General features: G+C 42.7%; 2 protein-coding genes across 26 annotated transcripts in view; both read right to left on the reverse strand.

Moving 5' to 3' along the window:
- Positions 1–7: 7 nt before the first annotated feature.
- Positions 8–572, reverse strand: LOC110309911 (NADH dehydrogenase [ubiquinone] 1 alpha subcomplex assembly factor 4). The gene has a single exon (XM_021182668.2). It carries the CDS (start codon positions 537–539, stop codon positions 18–20), a length of 522 nt encoding a protein of 173 aa, XP_021038327.1. The 5' UTR covers positions 540–572; the 3' UTR covers positions 8–17.
- Positions 573–11,778: 11,206 nt separating this feature from the next.
- Positions 11,779–20,924, reverse strand: part of Cadps (calcium dependent secretion activator) — a 442,533-nt gene continuing 433,387 nt past the window's right edge. For 14 of the 25 annotated variants that reach the window (XM_021182629.2, XM_029468979.1, XM_021182622.2 and 11 more), the window contains 2 exons: positions 16,004–16,108; positions 11,782–13,239 (listed from right to left, as the gene is read on the reverse strand). In XM_021182629.2, the coding sequence (XP_021038288.1) occupies positions 13,060–13,239; positions 16,004–16,108 (285 nt within the window). In that variant the 3' untranslated portion in view covers positions 11,782–13,059. Of the gene's footprint in view, positions 13,240–16,003; positions 16,109–20,924 lie in introns of all 25 variants that reach the window. The other 11 variants (XM_029468964.1, XM_029468977.1, XM_029468975.1 and 8 more) reach the window with 5 other exon arrangements.

The following is a 20,924-nucleotide window of genomic DNA, read 5'->3' on the forward strand; positions in this document are numbered from 1 at the left end:
TTGTTTCGTGATTTTCTTCATTTTGATTGTATTGCTTTCCTGTCTTCTGGAGGTAAGATTTTGACTTCAAAAGTAACAAAATATTTGAGAAGGGAATTTACATCCTTCAGTTCTAAATAGTACTCTTGGGCGATTTTCTCAGCAGTCCATGTTTCTGGAGAGAGTTTATGGTTATTGAGAAAGGTCAATGCCTCTACAACAGTAATCTTGCCTTTGGGAATGTCCGTGATATTCTTATCAAAGTGATTTCCTATCGGCAGTCTGAATTCCTTTGGTTCTTGTCGTGGTTCAACTTTTACGGGCAAGGCAGGCACTGGATCTTTGGAATCGACATATACATCTCTTAGCAATGACAGCAGCTTGTTATCTTTTTTAGAAACAACTCCTTCGATTTCTGGATACTGACTCAGGTGCGCCTGCAGGAGGTCGCGGGTAGAAGGGTGCTTGGGTGCCATGGAGGGCTTCCTCTTGATGATCTCCCGCTCTGCTCGCTTCTCCACGTTGAAGTTCCTTAAGGCGCGGGTCACGCGAGCCCCCATCTCTAAATCATGATGCCCTTAGTTCACTACGCACGTGGGGAAGACACCGGCACCGGTGACCTCTGTGCTAATTTTTTTTTTTTTTTTTGAGACATAGTCTTACTAAATTGCCCTGGTGACTTAAAACTTGTTTTTTATCTGGCTCTATTATATTCCATTGTTTTAAAGGCCATAATTTATTATTTTACAACTCTAAAGAAGCTTTCAGGTTTAGTTGAAGGAGAAACGATGATATTTCTCTGGCTGTCCTCAGAAGGACACTGAGCATCGACTCTGTCCTGGGCTGTATAAGAGTGAATGGGTATGACAGCGTCCTGCCTATCCTGACTGGCCTTGCACTGCTGTTCTTGTGGTTAGTCATTTGGGGTGTGGTTATCCATCTGCCTCACAAGCCAGAAGGGCCCTGTACTTCCATTTCACCCACCCTGCTCTCTTCAAGCAATGGTGGAAAAGACTTGGATATAGATTTCCTTCTCTCTCCTCCTCTGGGAGGCAGACTCTGAAAAGTGTATTCTCTCTTGTTCACAGATTTTGTCCTTGTAACTTAATATCACTTACCTTCAGTTGGTCATGACGTTGCCCTCTCTGTGGTTCCTAAATTCCTGTAATTCCTTTTTTGTCCCTCCCACCACTTTTCCTTCCCGACTCAATGTACTTTTTTATTTAAACACTCACTGAATCTCCCTAATACTGCTCGATTGCACATGGGTATAGGACCATTTACTGGACCCTGGGAAGCTTTTTAGAAACCACATTCCTGAAGAAAGCTGACTTTCCACCCTGTAGGAGCCACCGTCTACCAATAGCTCCTCAGCTAGAGGTGGAAATTCATGACCTCCTGCCCCCCTGCTCTCTGTGCTGGGATTTGGATCGGCTCGATCTTGTGGAGGCCTCGTGTATGCAGTTCTAGCTGTTGTGAGTTCATGAATGCTACTGTACTGTCATGTATAGCAAATACTGCTTCTCTGCTGGCAACCACTGCTTTTGGCTTTTCCAGTCTTTCCACCCTTCTTTGGCAACAATACCTGCACCTTTGGTGAGAAGAATGTATCTTAGTTGTTTTTCTATTGCTGTAATAGAACACTATGACCAAGGCAATTTATAGAAGGAAGAGTTTATTTGACACTTTTACAGTTCCAGAGGACTAGAAGTCCATACCATCATGGCAGGGAGCATGGCAGGCAGCATGGCAGGCAGACAGGCAGGCAGGCAGGCAGGCAGGCAGGCAAGCAGGCATGGTGCAGGAACAGCAGCTGAGAGCTCACAGTAGCTTCATAAGTAGGAGGCGGAGAGGGCACACAGGAAATTGTGCTAGTCTTCCAAAACCACAGTGCCTGCTGCCAGTAACACGCCTCCCTCAAACACGGTTACAACTCCTAATCCTTCCCAAACAGTTCTCCAAGCTTGGGACTAACTATTCAAATATATGAGCCTCTGAGGGTGATTCTCATTCAGACTCCACAGGATGGAACACATCTCCTTTAGAGGTGCATGCCACCATTCCTTATTCTCTGTTTGTTGATCAGTTCTGAGTCTTTGTTCTAATTGCCATCTACTGCAAAAGGAATATTTTATGGTGCACACTGACCTGTGGGTATAAAGACAAGAACTTAGGGGGAATGTTTAATATTTTGTCCACTTAGTAGAGTAACAGTATCAGTTTCTCCCATAGGGTCTATATCCTAGCCAGATGCCAATTTTTGGCCAAGTTAGTACAGGCATGAATTCTATCTTACAGAGCTAAATCCAATCAGAAAAGTGGTTGGTTACTCAAGTCAGAGTGGCTATGACAAAAAATACAGTTATCAACAAGATGCCTTGGATTTGTTGGAAGGAGAACACTTAGTTACCAATGGTGAAAGTGCAGACTGGTGCAGTATCTATGGAAATCACTGTGGAGGTTCATCAAGAGCTAGAAATAGAGCTAGCAGGTGATACAACTATATCACTCCTGGTCATGCTCCCAAGGATTCTATATCCTTCTACAGACTATGCTCATCTATAGCCAGTGCTGCTCTAGTCATAATAGCCAGGAAATAGAAACAGTCTAAATGTCTATGCAATGATGAGTGGATGATAAAAATGTGCTACATGCAGAATGGAATATTATCCAGCTGTAAAGAAAGCAGACATTATGGGTTTGTAGGTAAGTGGATGAGTGAGCTAACCCAGACCTGGAAAGATGAACGGTACATGTTCTGTCTCATGCTCAGATGCTGGCTTTGAATCTTTACATATATGTGCTCAGGTTGGGATACCCACAGAGGTCAGGAAACTACCAGAGCTTTTGGAGGGACTGCAAGGGAAGAGGGTGATGGAAAGATGGAAAGGAAAGTAATGGGGCATGTAAAATCAGGTGAGGGAGGGGAGGGAAGAGGATAGGAGAGGGTAAGGGGAGGGATAATTAACACTAAAGACCTTTGAATAAGCCATATGTAGTCTGCTACTGTAAAAGATTCTTATACATATATAAAAGAAGTTTAAATGATGTTACCCTATAATAGGAGGAGAGAGAAAAATAATATATTCCCCAGACATTATAAACTACTTAACCAAAAAAAAAACCAAAACCAAACAACCCATTAAATCTAGAGTTGGGTGGGGGTTACCTCTTTTTCAGCTGTTGGTCAGGGGGTCTTATAGGCCCATCCCAAACATTACAGGCATTGGCATTGCTCTTTTTTACCCTCCAGAAGTTAATGGCAAGACCCCATTGCTGAAGTCACCACACACCACATACCCGAGTCACAGGACACAGAGAAATCAAGCTGACACTAACCTCTCTGCTCAGTACTGGAGGGTTCTATGCATGCTGCTGAGGGAGGAAAGCGAATCAGTGGTCTTACCCAGGTGTGAACCAGGTAAGCTACAGCAGTTACTGGCTGGGAAAGATATGTCTTCAGTGGTAACACAAGTATTGTTTGGGAGTTTTTCAAAAATTGTGTGTGTGTGTGTGTGTGTGTGTGTGTGTGAGTATGTGCGTGTGTGCTTGCATACGTGTGGGCACATGAGTATGGATGCCCACTGAAGACAGAAGATAGGCTTTGGAACTCCTGGAGCTGGAGTTATAGGTGGCTGTGAGCTGCTGGATATGTCTGCTGAGATCAGAACTCTGGTCCGCTGCAAGCGCTGTGAATACTCGTAACTGCTGAGCCTTTTTCCAACACAGACAACACATAGGGCATGATTCTCGTTAATTCTTTTTGATAGATGAGGAAACTGAGAACTAAACATGAAGCGATTTTTACAAGGCCATCCTACTGTCAATTAAGTGAAATCTAGATCTTATTATCTCTGCGCGCAGGAGCATGTATGTGTGCATACGCATGCGCACATGCACACGGGCATGCACGTGGAGTTGGCAGAACGATCTCCATAGTTGTTCCCTGTCTTAGTTTGGGTTACTCTCACTGTGATGGAACACCATGACCAGTTTTGCGGAGGAAAGGGTTTATTTGGCTTAAATATCCTCCATATCATTGAAGGAAGCCAGGACAGGAACGCAAGTAGGGCAGGAACCTGGAGGCAGGAGCTGATGAAGAGGCCATGGATCAGTACTGCTTGCTGGTTTACTCATCATGGCTTGTTTCAGCCTGCTTTCTTACAGAAGCCAGAACCATGAACCCAGGGATAACACTTCCCATAATAGGCGGAGTCCCCCTCTCCCTGCATCAATAACTAATTAAGAAAATACCCCCACAGGCTTGCTCTATAGCCCATCTTAGGGAGGCATTTTCTCAGTTGAGGATCCCTCATCTCTGATGACTTGGTGTTAGGTTGGCTTAGAACCAACCAAGACATCCCCTTTCAAGTACTAGCCACCTTGGGAGGATTGCTGTTGTTTGTTTTTTGTTTGTTGAGGCAGGACCTTTCACTTGGCCTATCCTCCAAGATTAGGCCAAGCTACCTTGCCAGCACTAGGATCCCCCTGTCTCAACTTCCCCAGTACTGGGATTACAAATGCATGGCACAAAGCCTGACTTTCTATTCTGGGTTCCCAGAATCCAATTCCAGTTGTTGTGCTTTCAGGGCAAGTACTGCTGTCAACTGAGGCTTCTCCCTATCTCTATACCCTGGGAACTTAACCTTCTTCTAATTAACCCTATCTACACCTGCTACCCAATGCTCTACACATCCTGGAGAGTCTTCCATCTTTACTTCACTATTTAAATGGAGTGGTTTCTCCAGGCCCCGCCTCTTCTCAGAGGTGAAGAATAGATGTGTGTCTTCTGCTTCTGACCTCAGTTCACTTTAAGAAATATCTTCCCTGGAACAGGCACATCCTTCTAAAATATTTTAAATATATATTTTAAAGGGAGCCTAAGACTGCGCACATTAACTTTGCCACATAGATTAAGGGGTGGCAGACAGTAGATGCCAGTGTTGCCTTACAGTACATGGGCAAATTCCAGTTTCAGAGTTCTTAAAACTGCACAACATTTTGTATTATAATGAAGAAGATATAAGGAATTGATTTGACTCCTAGGAGGAGAACAAATGGGTCAGAGATGGTTTCAGTGGCTAACAATGCAGAAAGAAACCCATTTTCTGGATTTGGGAACTGAGAGTTGCCCTTCATTTCTCCAGAATTCTTTGATCAGAATGATCTTAGCACTTTGAGCTTTGGATATTGCCTCGCCCTGTCATAAACTACATAGAGATTCATTTCCAGTACATTGCAGAACCAGAGATTGCTTAGTGGAAGGTTTGAGGGTTCCGAGTGCTCACTTGTCTCATGACATGTTATGTTAGTCTATCTTGCTGATTGCTTTTTAATTTTAATCCAGACCTAACAACTGATATTTGAGCCAGAAATACTAAAGGGGAACTTGTGATGTTCAAAGGTGGGTTCCAAGACATATCTGAGGAGATGAGGTAAGGGGCATAGTCCAGCTGTCTCTTTCACAATAATGTAGCAACACTAGGATTTGTGATACAGCCTTACCTTGCTCATGAATAGGGCTTCCATTTGCTCCAAAAAGCACCAGTGTTTACCATTGTATTTTTTGCCTTTGCCTTTTCCATTAAATATATTTGCAACCCCCAAGCCCTGCTTCTGAAGTGGGCCCGGTCTCAGACACCCCTTCCTGCTCTAAGCAGAATGGTGCTTACTTTTTTCCATCTTGCTCCTCACCTAGAAAGCATAGACAGTTTCTCTCTGATGGACAGGCAGAAAAACACCAAGCTAATCGTGATTGCAACTGTCTTGCCCTCCCATCATCATTATAGGAGCTAAGACAGTTTCTCTGTGCTCCTGCTGGACTGTGCCTTTGCACTCTGTTCCTTTGGCATCCTGTAACTAATAGTCATTGTTTTATCCCCTTGCTAGCTGATGGCTGTGATTAATTTTTTGTTCAGTGTTTTCCTTTGAGCTTCAATGTACTGTCATTAGGGTAGAGAACTCTGCCGACAGACGGCACCCCAGCCACCCCTGTTCGCATGTTTTGCTTAGTTATAACAAAAGCAGATTTATAACTATGGATGAAATGCATGATTTCACTAAAAGGAAAACAAATGATAATTTTAGTATTTAGATGAAGGAGCAAAACAACCTTGAATAAAAGATGAATATTTATTTTGAAAAATTGTTTAACAAGTATTGCAAAAATATGCATAATTTGATTTCATTTCAGATTTGCTAATCATGTATTTGGTGGAAGCTAGCCACAAGGAACACACTTATTTTGGGTCTCATTCAAAAGAAATCAACTTATTAAACTTTGTATTTAAGTAGTAATGATATAACTCTGGTTGTTTGGTGGACTTTATAAAATTCATCTAGAAACACAAACTCCGACAGCATGGTTGTTCAATCCTTCATGGGAAATTCAAGTCACATTTGTGGTGAAATGTATAGTTTTCTGTCTTCTACCATAATACTTAAAGAAAACAAAAAGACCATGGTCCTGGGAAGACGTCTCAGTGGGTAAAATGCTTGCTATACAAACATGAGAGTCTGAGCTTGCACTGCTAGGACTCGCAAAAAGCCAGTCACAGCAGCTCATGTCTGTAATCCCAGTGCTTCTAAAGAAACATAGGATGCAGAGATAGAAGAACTCCTGGCGACCTATTGGTAAGTTAACCTGTCATATACTATGATGAGCGAACAACACAGAAATCCTGTCTCAAACAAGGTAGAAGTCAAGAACCCACATCAGGAGCTGTGGGGCACACATACATGCACACATAACACATATACATATGTCACACACCAAAAAAAAAACCGATGACAATACATTTATGCTTTTAGGGTCATGATCATACTTAGGTCTGATGTTTGTTCCTTCAATTCAATCAGCATGTATTGATTGCCTACTGAATTCTAGGCACCCAACTAGCACACACAGTCCCTGACCTCAAGTAGTTGGCAGTCTAGCAGAGACAGACACATAAACAGACAACTGTAATCCCGCAGTTAGACTGTGATTGGCTTTGGGGTATTTCACAAATTCTTTAGTCACACATTTTCCAACAGTTTCTTGGGTCACTCCCGCAGATGGCTCATTTCCTCCACTGTGTTTTGATCCATTCTAATCTTATTTTCATTTTGCCTTACTTGGATCCTGTCTCTTCTTTGACCAGAAAGTCTCCTTAAATGCAGTCCACCTGTTAGCAAAGTCTATAGAAAGTCTATATGGGTAGGCATGCTGAGGAGTCTATAAAGACAAGTGAAAAATGTGTTTTACAAAATTGAAAACTTAGGATGATTAACATTTATATAAATCTATGTCATATGTGTCAAATATATATATCTAATATACTTGTATAATGTAGACATATTTGGGAGAGTATTTGACCATCTGTTAGCAATGGCTACTTTAGGGAAAGAGGCTGGTGGGGATAAGACTGATTTTTTTCTTCATGTAATTCTGTTCTATTTGCTCTCTCTCTCTCTCTCTCTCTCTCTCTCTCTCTCCCCCCTTGTGTATGTATGTGTGTGTTTGTATGTGCACTCATATTTGTGTGTGTGAGTGCATGTAGAGCCCATTGTTTTCTTATGTGCCATCTACTTTGTATTTGTTATTGTGGTTTTTTTTTTTTTGTCTTAAGTGTATGTATATGTGGTATGTATATTCACACATGTGGTCTCATATGTGTGTCTCTGTGCGAGTGTGTGTATATGAGTGTGTGTGTGTGTGTGTGTGTGTGTGTGTGTGTGTATTGGACCACAATTGATGTTGAGTCTTCCTTGATCTCTTTCATATTATTTATTGAGGCAAGGCCTCTCAATTGGATATGGAACTCAGTAATATCCCTAGTCTTGCCAGCCAACTTGCTCTGTGTCCCCTTGCACATCTTGAGAACACCAGAATTTCCACCTGAATGAGAAACTTCACTTTCATTTTCACATGGAGAGTGGTTTAATGATGATCTTCTCAGTCCCCACCTTGTTTTCTGACTTAAGGTCTTTCACTGGCTTTGAGGTTAACTTGTTTGGCCAGTAAGTCCCAAGGACTGACCTATTTCTACCCCCACCCCTAGCACTGGCATTATAAGAATGTGCCATCATACCTGGTGTTGGGAGTGTACTCCAGTTCATTGCATGTGCAAGGCAAGGACTTTACAGATTGGGTTATCTCTCTAGTCCTCTATTTTATAAACATAAGTGTGAAAAAAATTAAAAGCACTGCTTAGCTGTTGGTGACCTAGATCAACAAATCCAAATTAAAGGATGCTAAACACCTTAATCTCCTCTTCTCAACACAGTGCATCCCAAGCTCCTACATACACCTTTCCATGAGGCAGGAGCCCTTAAACCATTAAGCATATTTTAAAAATTATACACTTTTTGGTAATTTCATGAAAACATTGTGTTTAGACCATATCCATCTTCCATTCTCCTCCTCTAACTCATTCCAGAACCCAGTCACACCCTATTTCCAAATTTCCATGTCTTCTTTCTTGGCCGGTTTTTATTCTCTCCTCCTCCTTCTCCTCTTTATCTTCTTCCTTTATAGCACATGGAGTTAATATAATGCTGTCTATATGCACATGGATGTAGGGCCATCTACTGGAGCACAGGAAACCTACCATGGACCAAAACACTGAAGAAAATGGACTTTTCCTCCAGAAGCAGCTATAGACTTTGAAAAGCTCCTTGATCAGAGGTAGGATCTTGTGCACCCCTCTCCTGTTCACAGTGGAGTGTTGACTGGCTTGATCTTGTGTAAGTCTTAAGCATGCAACCATACCTACTTGAGTTCCTGAGGGCAATAGCCATGCCATGTTCAGAAGACAATATTTCACAGCAGTCACCCCTGACCTCTATCCCATGCAATGTTTCTATTCCCGCCTTTGGTGTGTTCCTTGAGTAATGTGGGAAATATGGTGCTATACAGATGTCCTAGTCAGGGCTGGGAGCAAGGCTCTTAATGCTTTGACTAAACAGGTATTTGCTGAGTGGCAGCCATGAGTTCGCCATGAGTTCTGGGAGCTCATCTCTGTAGAACAACCGTCCATTGGCTTATTACCCTGCTCCCTAGCTGTGTCTTCTCCTGCCCACCCCCAAACTGCTCTTCAAGCTGTACCTCTTCTATGAGCCTCAGTTTCCTTCTCCCTCCTCTGAGTCTTGAACTATTTACTCAAAAGAAGCATTGGAAGATTCCTACCACCCAAGGATTCTAAGAGAAGAGCAAGCAGGTCCTCTCTATCTGTATCCTTTCCCGCTTTGTTCAATAGTCTCTGCTTACAGTGTCACTGGAGCTAGAGTAGGGAATCTGGTACAGACAAATCTTCCAGAAGTGGAGAAGCTAGGAGACACACAGGAAGGTATATAACCTACTCAGGAGTAGCCAGGGCACTACCAGGAGAGAGCAGCAGAGGGTGAAGAGCCGCAGTAAGGATTCACACTGGAGATGAGTTTGGAAAGGCTTTCTTGGGAAGCTCTAATTTAGCTGAGGGTTGAACGATGAGAAGAAACATCACTGGGTGGGAGCCTGGGTGGGAAGAAGGTTCAGAGTGGCAGTGAGAGGTGGCAAGGGTGGGCCATCCCAGAGAGTAGCAGGGCTAACAGGCTGTGGGAGAGGCTCCCTCTGATGTGGCTTTGTGTGCTACTTTAAGGGGTTTGAGTTCTGAGAAGAAGGTCGGAGGTGATTGGGAACTTTAAATAGGGGAGGTCCCAGACCACACTTGCCTTTTCCAAAGATTCCCCCAACTGATAAGAGGAAATGGGTTAGAGTTGAGGTGGTTTCAGCAGTGGGAATGAGCAGAGTGGGCTCATGCTGTGTGTATTGTGGTAGGAGAAGGACTGCTTTTCCATCAACTTAATCACTCCTTGACATCTCCTTTATCTCCACAGCCTTCACTTGATTCTAGAATTTTCACCTTTTATAAAAGGAAAGACTCAAACTTACACTGCATGAAAGAGGCTAACTAAATCACCAATAAATCAACTCCATTTTTATAAGCCAGTGTTTTGAACCACTAAACCTCACTCAACAGAATGTTGAAGGATCATATACTGATATACTTAGCCTTGCCAAGGAGAAGGATAGGGATATTGACACACTGTTGGTGGGGGTGAAAGCTCGAAGCCTCTTTCAAAAATAAGCATATGTTTGCCCTGTGGCCCAACAACTACCCCAGAGGCTATGTAATGGACTTTACAGCAGCAATCCTTAGGACCACCCTCCATGGAAAAATGACAGTTTGACATGGATAAATCCATTGTGGCATATTCATATATCAGAATGCCATGTGGTGATAAAATGACCCACAGCTATCTCAGCAATGGAAGGTCTATATGTGAGCAAATGTGTCCTCTGCCTGTGATTCCATAAAAGGTTAGAATAGAAAAGTCTTTCTGCACATTAGGAATCAGGGTGGGTCCCCTTTGGTCAGTGAGAGGTGGAGGGTGGCAGTGGGTCAGGGTCTTGTCATGGACTGTGAGGTGCTTTCAACTTCTTGCTTGAATCTTTCTATGTGTTTTGTGAATGTGTTCATGCTGGGATAGATGACTGAGCTGCATTTTAGGATTTATTTTCTTCTGTGTGTTTGTTTTAAAGGAGAAGGAGAGGACTCAACCCACTGGAGCTCTTTCCCTTGATCTGTGCTTGTGGCAGGGGTAACCTGAGGGCTAAACTTGGCTAGTGTTTTATGTCTGGTCTCTTCTTGTGCCATTTTCTGCCCCACACCCTCTCTCTACACTGCTAAGCTGGGGGACACTTTTAACAGTGTTCTTCCTGCTCTTTGAGAAGGAGTTTTATTTTTCATTTGACCCATGACTTTGGAGGGACAGTCCTTTCTAGCCCAGCCCTCTTCATACCCTGTGCTATTCACAGTTCCTCTTCAGTGATCCTTAGCAGCACCCCTGCACCCCTAGTTTTAAATGCCAGGATACTTCCTCTTTACTTTTCACATTTTAGCTTTGTCAATAGTTCTTTCATAAAATGTTTTGTAGTTTTGCAATCCTGAATATAACAAAAACATTGTCTGAAATCATGGCCTGCCTATTCCTACTGACCGAACTCTGTATCTTTGGGTAAATTCGCTGGTCCTTTGTGCTTCTTTGGGGTGGGGTGATGTTGCGGCAGGGTCTCATGCTGCCTAGGATAGCCTTCATTTCAGTGTGGAGCTGAGGGTGGCCTTGATCTCCTGGTTTTCCTACTTCTGAATCCCAATTGCTGGGATCAGATGTGTGATCTGCCACATCTGGCCCACATGCCCTTTGATCTTAATTTCTTCATTTATAATGAGGATAACAACAGTGCTCAACTCATATTTGTTAAGAGACTTAAGTGAGGTAAATTATGGAAAACACCTCACTGGTCAGTAATGAGAGTTCTTGTACACTCGGCAAGAGCAGGAAGGCCTTGTTCCTGCAGATCTGAAGAAGTAAACAGTGGGAGTGTGTCCTCTGGAGAGCTGCTCTGTTGAGAACAACTGGCAATCATTCTACCCGGTTTCCTTGGAAAAGCAGTCATTTCCTCTAAGTCTTAGTCCCAAAGAGAGGTCGGCCTCATTTGTGACAGACACAAATAAAGAAAGCAAGGGGACACATTTAATTTCTTTCAAACTCAGGTGATTATATTGTTGACAGGAGCTGGGGATGGAGGAGAATACTCCATGTCTTAGAGAATCTTGAAGGAAAAGGCTTTAACAAATACATAAGAATCATATATAATTGGCACACACTTTGTTTGAATGCAAACACTGCTGTTAAAGTAGTGCTTAAAAACAGTTTGTTGGCCTTCTCTCCATACAGGAGAAACATTCCTCTCGTTTACACTACTCACTTGCTTAGCAAACCCTTATTTATCCTCAGATGCAAAGCATAATATGCCCAACATCAGATCCTGAATTAGTGGAATGTGAATTAATGGAATTCTAGGCGGTCTCTCTTGGACAACAGTGTCAAGAATGCTCTAGAAAATTCCCTCTTACCCTCTCTCTCCCCCCATTTCTTCCTGCCTCTTATACTTCAGTGGACTTTCAAAGGAGATGGAAGAAGATGGGCTCATACACACATTCTTAGGACATTTGAATAATTATTTATTGAGGAGCCACAGTTTCCCACACTTTTACAACTGTAGGCTTTTATATAAGGCAAAAAGCAAGATGGATCCACTACTTTCCACAGAAAGAAACAGCTCTATAGCAGACCCCAGGGTCGCTCAGTTACAGATCAAAGTGCAATGTACATGACAGATATAAAAAACAGTGTGGAACAAAATAATTGAAGTTATGGTTACAGTCTACTGAAGGAAATATCCATATCTTATTATAAATACATTTGTAGTCTAGGGTTTTCATTTCAATAAGTTTTTTTACATATACAGTTAGTGAAACAGAAAAGCACAATGTGACATTTACTAGGATAAACTTTCACAGAAGACAGTTGGTCCGAACCTTACTTGATGCTACGTCCTGGTCACGTGGCCCCCTTGCTATGACAATGAAAATAATTAATTCATTGATATGTAACTTTTTTGGTAGGGGGAACTAAACTACATGGATAAATGCAAAGCTGGGTTTGCTGGGACACAAGTGGTCCATTGCTTTTAGTGTTAGGGGATGAGAAAAGCTAAAGTTGGTTGTTGGGACCATGCCTTTCCCCCTTCTCATAAAACAAGAATAAAACGGAGACCAAAACCAAGCAGCTCTATGCACTTAAATTAATTTATGTACTAATTTAAATACCTGGTACCCACATACATGAAACAGAGACATGGAAACACACTTGCTCCCATGTTCACTTCCAATCCGTGTATATGTAGTACAGGATGAAGCATCATTTTGTTCTGCTAACAAAAGGGACACACCTAGCAGCTGAACTATGTATTCTTTCCATGAACAGTGTTTAAGAATGGTGTTCCATATTGCTTGTAAACATATAGACACAGAAATCAGGAAACCATTTGCTAATCTTGGTACCACGCAGCTAAAATGGTAATTGTATTGGTAAACATCTCATGGGGATGGTGGTTGACAGAAAATTACCTAATGGGGTTAACTAACAGACTAAAGACATGCATTGATTACAGGACTCCATCCCAATGGACTCTTGGACCCAGAGAATGGTCTAATCATCTTCTTCATCTTCCTCATCGCTGTCCTTCATGCTGATACCTTGTAAGCCCCCACCCTCACTCACTGACGCTGTAGCTTCCTCCACAGTGAGACGGTTTCGGATGGTCTCATAGGTCTTGCTATTTAAGGTGGAATCCAGGACCCCTTGCAATCGGAAATCTCTATAGGTTTTCTATGGAAACAAAAGATAAAGAGGTAAGAATGATCTCATCCCTGAGGTGAGGAGGGAGAGGCTGCAAAGCAAGCACAAGTGCGAGAGTCCTGGCTTTCAGTTAAGTGTCACATTTTATGAACCGAAAAGTAAAAGCCGCTTCATTCAGATTTCTCTTGGACTGAGAACCGAGACTCAACCAAATGACAGAAAATGAGAAACCGTGGCAGGATAAACTGTATTAGATGAGACAAAGCAAAGAACAGAAGCTTGTGTTTTATTCAGCTCCACAAAGGGAAATGTTCCATGGTTGTTTGTCTCCTCCCCCGGTCTACTTCTTTCTCTTAGGTTATTATAACAATATGATCGACAGGATAAAGGGCCCTAACATACACATAAGGAATGAATCAAGTGATTATGGTATTTTGTGATTTCTGTTGCAGTCTAATCTTTAGGATTTTTGCCTGTTATAATTGTGTGAGCCACGTCCCTCTGTCTCATCCACAAGATAGACATATGCATGTTGGTATATGAAACCTATTACAAGCAGCCACGATGATGGACAAGATGGAACGCTAATGCCTCATCAATATGTTGCAGGCATGTGACTCAGACCTCATCTCCTTGGGAAATATCTGTATCCATTTCGTTCACAACTTTATGTTCTCAGGGAAGAAACCTGGCTCCTTTTTGAGAATAAAGTTTGGTATTGCAGTATCACAAGCCCCTTTGTTCCTTTGGGCCATTTCTCTCGGATTTCCTTAGGTAACTAAGGACTATTTCCTGGAGCCTCCTTGGCACCAATTGAACATGAGCAGAAGCATCTGGCTCTGTCTAGTTCGTTTTTGTTATGGTCTTTCTAACTATGAGCTTCTTCATCACACTGCCTATCATTCCAGAGGCTAAGTCTCCACTCTCTTTCACCTGCTGACACAGGAAACTTAATAAAGGGGTGAGGGCAGAATGGTAATGTATCTCAACATCACATTAGCTGTATTTTTAATAGCTCCTCTAATGCAGATACAGGATCAATAGGTCAATCCACTTTTAAAGTCACAGGTTACAGTGACTGGGGAGTTTATCAGTGAATGCAGTGTGGTTCTATGAAGCCCTTGGATTTGAATGGTACTCAGATTTGAACCCTTCCCTTGTTAGTATTAAGGAGAGCTCAGTTAACCTCTACCTAGGTTCGGGTGAAGGAGTACAGCTTTCTGGATGCGGAATGTATGTATGTATGAATGAATGAATGAATGAACGAATGGAGTGTCTATTGAGGCAGAAAAGAAAGTTGGAAACCCATGGGAATTTGCCCTGCGTGGTTGCTGGAGGACTCTGGCTCAGCCCACTGGGAGGACGTAGTAAAGATGAGCATCATTCTGGAGAAAGTGAAAACTCTTTCTGTGGCCCGGGACTGCGGATATGTTTGTTTTTTTTTGGCAGATGGCAAAAATCAAGCCTCCTCTCTTACATATTTTTACCTTCAAATATTCCTAGTTTTTGACACGGATCTGTTATGAAAACAGTTATGAAAAGATAACCTGAAAATACTAAGTTGTGATGTTTTTCTTTTTATGTCTACCTGGTCAGATAAAGGTCAAATAGAAATCATCTCCTATGTGCTACACACATTAGGAAAAGAAAAGAAGAAAGGAAATATTTATACCAGGAAAAGGAACTCAGAGGGGCTGGCAGTGCTTAGTGAACTTGCCTTAAGAAACTGACTTAAAAAAAAAAAAACCAAGAAAATTAAGCTGAGTGTGCCATTCAAGTGCAGATATTTCTTTTACAATAGCTGCAGCTACACACTGGCTATAACCTTCTGCTGGGTGGAGGCTTTGTGGGATCAAATGCAAATGATAATAACTCCTTAATTACACACAATGAAATGGTAATTGGGTTTTAGTCAGCACTGGGATATAGGAGCACCTTCAGGGGGATGGGACGAATCCAAAGGAGGCCTAGAAGCAGGGTAGGGGAGATTTTTGGCAAACTGTTAAGAGAATTCAGCTATGCTTATTAGTAAAATATTTTAATGGAGATTTCTGTGTGTTGAATAGGAGTTTTGCATATGAACATTTTTAAAAACGCTCTATGGTGAGGCATCAAATGGAAACTGAAATGATCAAAAAACGTATTTACCCCCTTCTGTGATCTTATTATTTCATGTAAACCACTGCGATTTCACGCTGAAATAATTATCATTAGTCCACAGCACACACATAAGAACAGGGGAAAGAGCTCCTCCCAGGGTATGTTATCTCACCTTTGTGATTCTTTACGTTTGATTGTGTACAGGCATTGTAAGAGAAACCACTTCAATTAACTATGAGAACAATATTGATTTGCATTCTGATAATGATCACAGAGCATGTTTAGAAATAGCTGGGGGTAAATATTTCCATGAAATTAATTGTGGCAAAATTTTATTTAATTAAACCATAAATGAAATTGGTGATTTATGCAGTTAACATAATGGTGCCCAAAGCAAGCTTTCAAAAGTGCAATTCGAAGGCACAAGAGTCTCCGTGACATTTTGTGTGTGGCAAACGTATACAATAGTTTTCCTTTATAGACAAAGATACCAGTGCCCACCCCTCCCTTTAAAGTCTAAGCTTGCCGTTGGTTAATGTCTCAGTCAGAAATTAACTGCAATGCCGTCTTAGAAATCATCCTGTTGTGTATGCAGACAGGGGTTTGTGTGGTCTGGACATTCTGCAGCTGGCCAGTGGCATGGGTCTCAGTTAGCTACTCGCCAGAGGACGGACTGCCGCCATTGGCCTCTTACCTTTACCATCCTGATCAGGGTTTTCAGCTGGTAAATGTGGAGCTGCAGGTCCATCCTGTCGGTCAGCCAGGTGCAGATGATGTTCATGGAGCTGTTGTACCATTGCTGAAAAAGAGACAAGAGTTCTCCAGTCCCTGCGTCATGGAGCAACTAGAGGGCAGGGAGGGAACAGGTCCCATCTGAGCACCTGTTTGGTTCTGGAGGAGAGAAGAAGGTTAAAGAGAACTGGAGAGCACAGAGACTGTCCACTCACACAAATGAGGTGCTGGCTCAGTCCACACTAGGGCAGTGTGGACTGGGGATGGAACCTGGGACTCTTGTACTACACACAGCATACATGGGGTCCATGTCTGAAGACTGTCTCTTGTGCTCCTGATTCTTGTCTGAACTGGTCCACTTCACTAGGGTGTGACTTGAGGCTCTGTCCATTTCCTAATGCATTATCTCCAGGGCCAGAAGAGGGACAGGGATGCCCTCGTTGTCACCTAACCTTTGAGAATGACCCTCCCACCCCCATGTGCAATTCAGAGAACCAGGTGGAGAGTCTAAGGAACTGAGGGGTGGAATTTATAACCATTTGTCTGACTGGGGCATTCCTAATATGGACAGCAAATGAGGCTTTCTCTTTAAGGGCCAAACTGTTCTGGGCAGCGTTTAAGTGCCCTTGCATTAGCTGTGCAATCTGTTTTAATCTTAGCAGAAAAAAATATGGAATATAAGAGGGGAAAAAAAACTATCTACAAATGAGCTCATTTCAAGCTGTTGAAATCATACTTCCCCTTATGGGGGTTAAATTTTGCTTCTTGTCTGTGAAAAATGCTTGAAGCTGTGTCACTTTAGACTGCCACCCCTGTGGTGCAGGAAGTCTCTGGTGCAGTATAATTTTGCAGTACTGCTCATATATTCATAAATCTCACTCAGAGACATATGAACAGTGTTATGAAGTGTCAGTATGAAAAAAAATCTAATCTTTTAAACTTCACCAGGTTTCATTACGCTCTGCCGCTTATACCAAACAATTTACAAATAAAATGAAAAGGTGTGGATGGACCTATACACTTATTTGTGTGACATCTATATGAACTGTGCACAGGAAAGATGCAGAAAATAAGATGAAGATAAAAGAGAAGGCAGAGAACGGAGGCGATGCATACACTCACACTCACCACCACACACAGGCACACACACATCGCACACCAGTGGGGATTCAAAAAGCATAAATAAAAACATGTTTCTGATGGTAGCTCCACCCTTTCTCACCTAAAGATCATCCAAAATCAGTTTATGCCTAACACTCACAGTTTTTCTGAAGCCTTGTTTCTGACTTAATTTCTTTAAAAAAAATTAATTTGGGGTTTTACTTGCAAGGTAGAACTGCCAAGTTTCACCTTGCAAGAAACTACAGAGTCGCAGCCATGGCGTATAGAAGCCCTCTTTGCATCTTTCTTATCTAGGCTCCTTCCTCATCAGAGCCAAGCATGGCTCTCCTTGGAGCCCAGCCGCAACAGGGACCACGCTACCCCAACGGAGGCAGCGTGCAGCCTCACAGCCAGCTCCTGCTCTTTTAAAGATCATGGAGGAGAAACTGTCAGTTGTAAGAACCTTCTGTCCCTCCTCGGGGAGCAGGCGGCTGGGGGTGGGGATTTCTTGCTGAGATGGGCAGTTCAGTCTCTAGAGGGTATTTGATTGGTAGGGTCAAGCTGCTTCAGGCATGGACAGGTTTTCCCTCTAGGGGTGAGAACGTTTTTTTTCTGAAACTTTGCTTTTAGGGAGGGGTAGTGGTGGTTGTGTGTGGAGGGTGTTTTTGGCACCTCCTGCCTTTGGATTCTTCATTTGCTGCCACTGCATCTGGGTTTGTTAAGCAGCTCTGGGACAAGAATTGGATCACAGGTGAGCATGTGGCTTTAAACTGCTTCAGCAGCTAGGGGCTCTCCTGGGTTCCCCTAGGCCTCAAACTTAAACTCACTCTCTGTATCTGACATGTAATCCGCTTTACTCTAGGAATAATTTGTCCTTATCTGTCCTTCCAGAGGTAGGAGGGTGACCTTCAAACAGCTCAAGTGACTACATGTCCAAATATACGTGCTGAGAGCCCTGTGATGGATACATGTCTGGGACACAAAAGGGAAGTGTGGCACTCTGGCTTCTAGGCAGAGGTGGCATTTTTCTTTGGCTGTGACAACAGGCAAACCGGCGCTGGCTTCTATCACTGCCAGCAAGCCTGGTGCATCCTGCCTTTTTCTCTTCACTGAGAGACGTGCCACCTTTCATGGAAAAAATATAGCACCCCCTTCCATTTTACATAGGAAGTTCTCACTCTCATAAATGGCTTTAAAATAGCAAAATAAATAAATAAGAATTAAAAATACAGATAAAAAGGTCAACAGTCCTGCACCTTGAGGAAGGCGAGGGAGGGTGCGCATACAGAAGCGATCAATGCTTCGAAGCACATTCCCATCCCAGAAGCAAGAACACCCTGCAACATCCAATCTTCTCCTGAATCTCACATCTAGCAGGAGAAGTGTAAAAAAATGTATGATGCCCCATTGGCTACACATTCAAAGAGGCAAAAGGGAGAAAATGAGTTCTTTCCAAACCTTATGCTCAGTAGATGGAATCAGAGGCACTTTTAGATGAGGCCCAGCCAGTGCTAACTTGGTTCTCCAGCATGGGCGTCAAAAGGCATTTAGATATCAGGGAGAAAGAAGTAGGTATTGCCTTTTAGAACTTTAAAATGTTAGGGGGTGAGGGGACTCTTCCTAGCCATTGGAAAGGAGGAAACAAAGGCCCAGAGATGGGTAACGACTTTTCAGTATCATACAGGAAGTGGGAATCTCCAGCATGGGAACTGTGCTGAAATAGATGCAGTCTCCCCTATCTGTGGGTTATGAGAGGTGAGTGGCTGCATCCCTTTCCAAGTCTCTAGCTGGGGATAGCACATGAATTAGGAAAGCAGGTCCCAGAGGAGAGATCTCGCCAGAGCTGTGTTTTATATCAATCCCAATGCAGCAGCAGATTTGTAATGATTCTTTGAAAGAGAAAATGTATAAAACAGCTGGAGTTTTCCCTATTTTTATTTTGTCTTTCATACATATAGAACTCTACTGGAACTATTTTAACACCTGAGCACTAGTGGTAACATATGCTTTAGGTCCGAGGAAGGAGAATTAGGAATTGACAACACTCACTATTTTGAATATAGTCATGATCTGCTGTCCCTTAATTTAGGGCTACTGATTTGAAACGTCCCAAACAAGGCTACTTTAATCCTAAGCACATGCCAGAGAAGGAAAATTGCCTGTAGACTGGACTCTTTTAAAATACATCTGCCATGTAGTCATTTGGGGAAGGCTGGAACACAAAAAGATATTCATTTCAGCTCTGACCCATGGGCTACCTGCAGCTGAGTCCAAGGCTCTATTTGGTAAGGGGCTAGAAGGCCAATAGGATATTGCCTGCCTCCTCTTCCTCCTCTTCTTTCCTACCCACTACCAATTTATATATGAGACAAGCTCTCACCAAATGGACCAGGCTGATCTGGAACTCACTCCTTCGCGCCAGCAGACTCTCAATTTGCAACCTTGTGTGTAGTGTGAGTAACCAGAACCACATGCCTGCACCACCCAGCTTCACAGCCATGATTTGTGTCATACTTCTCAAAGTGTCCTGTTTGACCTCAAATCTCATGCTCAAGTGATCTTCCCACCTCAACCTTCCAAATCCTGGGCTGCAGGTTTTTTCGGTGATGCGGCTTCATGGCTTTCTAGCGTGCAGTATTGAAGAGTACTGGTCCTAAGACACATCTGAACTCGAGACCTTGAGTAAGGGCACTTTCATCCTTAGAGACTCAGTTTACTGATGAAAGTGGGGATTCATTTGTCTTTTATAGGATTCTTCTGATGAGTAACTAAAGGAATGCTTGTGACACACTCATGCATATACTTAGTAGATAGCAAAGCTGGTACCACCACTGCCTTCGCCTCAGCCCCTGCCACCACCGATCATTACTATACCTCACCCCCAACTGTTCAATCTCTGTCTCTCGACCTAAAAGATAACAAAACACAGGGGCAGAGGGTTAGCTATTTGGGAAAGCTGTGCAGTGGAAGAAACGATCTGTAGGTCCTGGAATTGTGTGCATAAGCCTTGAAGCAACATATGGGGAGCTCTAAGCAATGTGATTCTACTTAAACTTAGGAAACTACCTTTGGTTCCCAAAGCACATTTTAAACTAACACTGATTCATGTTGAAGTCTTTACTTAAAAGGCCTCCCAGAATGAATGACTTTTCACACCTTGTAGTCATAGATTCAGTATCAGCTTGTTTTGGCCACTTGTTAGCTGGATAGCCTCAAATTAACTGCTTAACTCTGTGACCTTTGGTTCTCTCTTTGGGATAATGCCAGTACCAACTTCATAAGGTTGCCGTGAGCATTAGGAGATAATTTATGCACAGTGCCCACCAGAGCAAGTGCCACATAGTAAGTGCTCAATAAAATGGCATTCGCTTACAGAGACTTTATTAATGTGTAGAACAAAGTTATTGTCTTGCTTCATTTCTAGCAGAAGTGTAGGTCACTGGTACTCAGATCTCTCAAGCCACATATGCTGCCCTGAAGCATACTGACGTCTCTAGGGCAATTCTACCATGTAGCCTGTACCCATTACAACATGGGCTGTTATGGCCAGGATCAGGGTCCCGAGAGACCAGAATCACATACTAACATCATTGAAAAACATGATATCCATCAAAGATTTTGTTACCTTAATTTTGAGTTTTTGAATGTCTCAAATATTAAAAGTGTATTGTTAGTTCCCCTCACTCCACTCCACAAGGACAAGAGACTCCACCATCTCTCTCTAGGTCTATACTCCACAAGGACAAGAGACTCCACCATCTCTCTCTAGGTCTATACTCCAC

This window comes from Mus caroli, chromosome 14 (genome assembly GCF_900094665.2).
Source record: "Mus caroli chromosome 14, CAROLI_EIJ_v1.1, whole genome shotgun sequence".
NCBI lineage: Eukaryota > Metazoa > Chordata > Mammalia > Rodentia > Muridae > Mus > Mus caroli.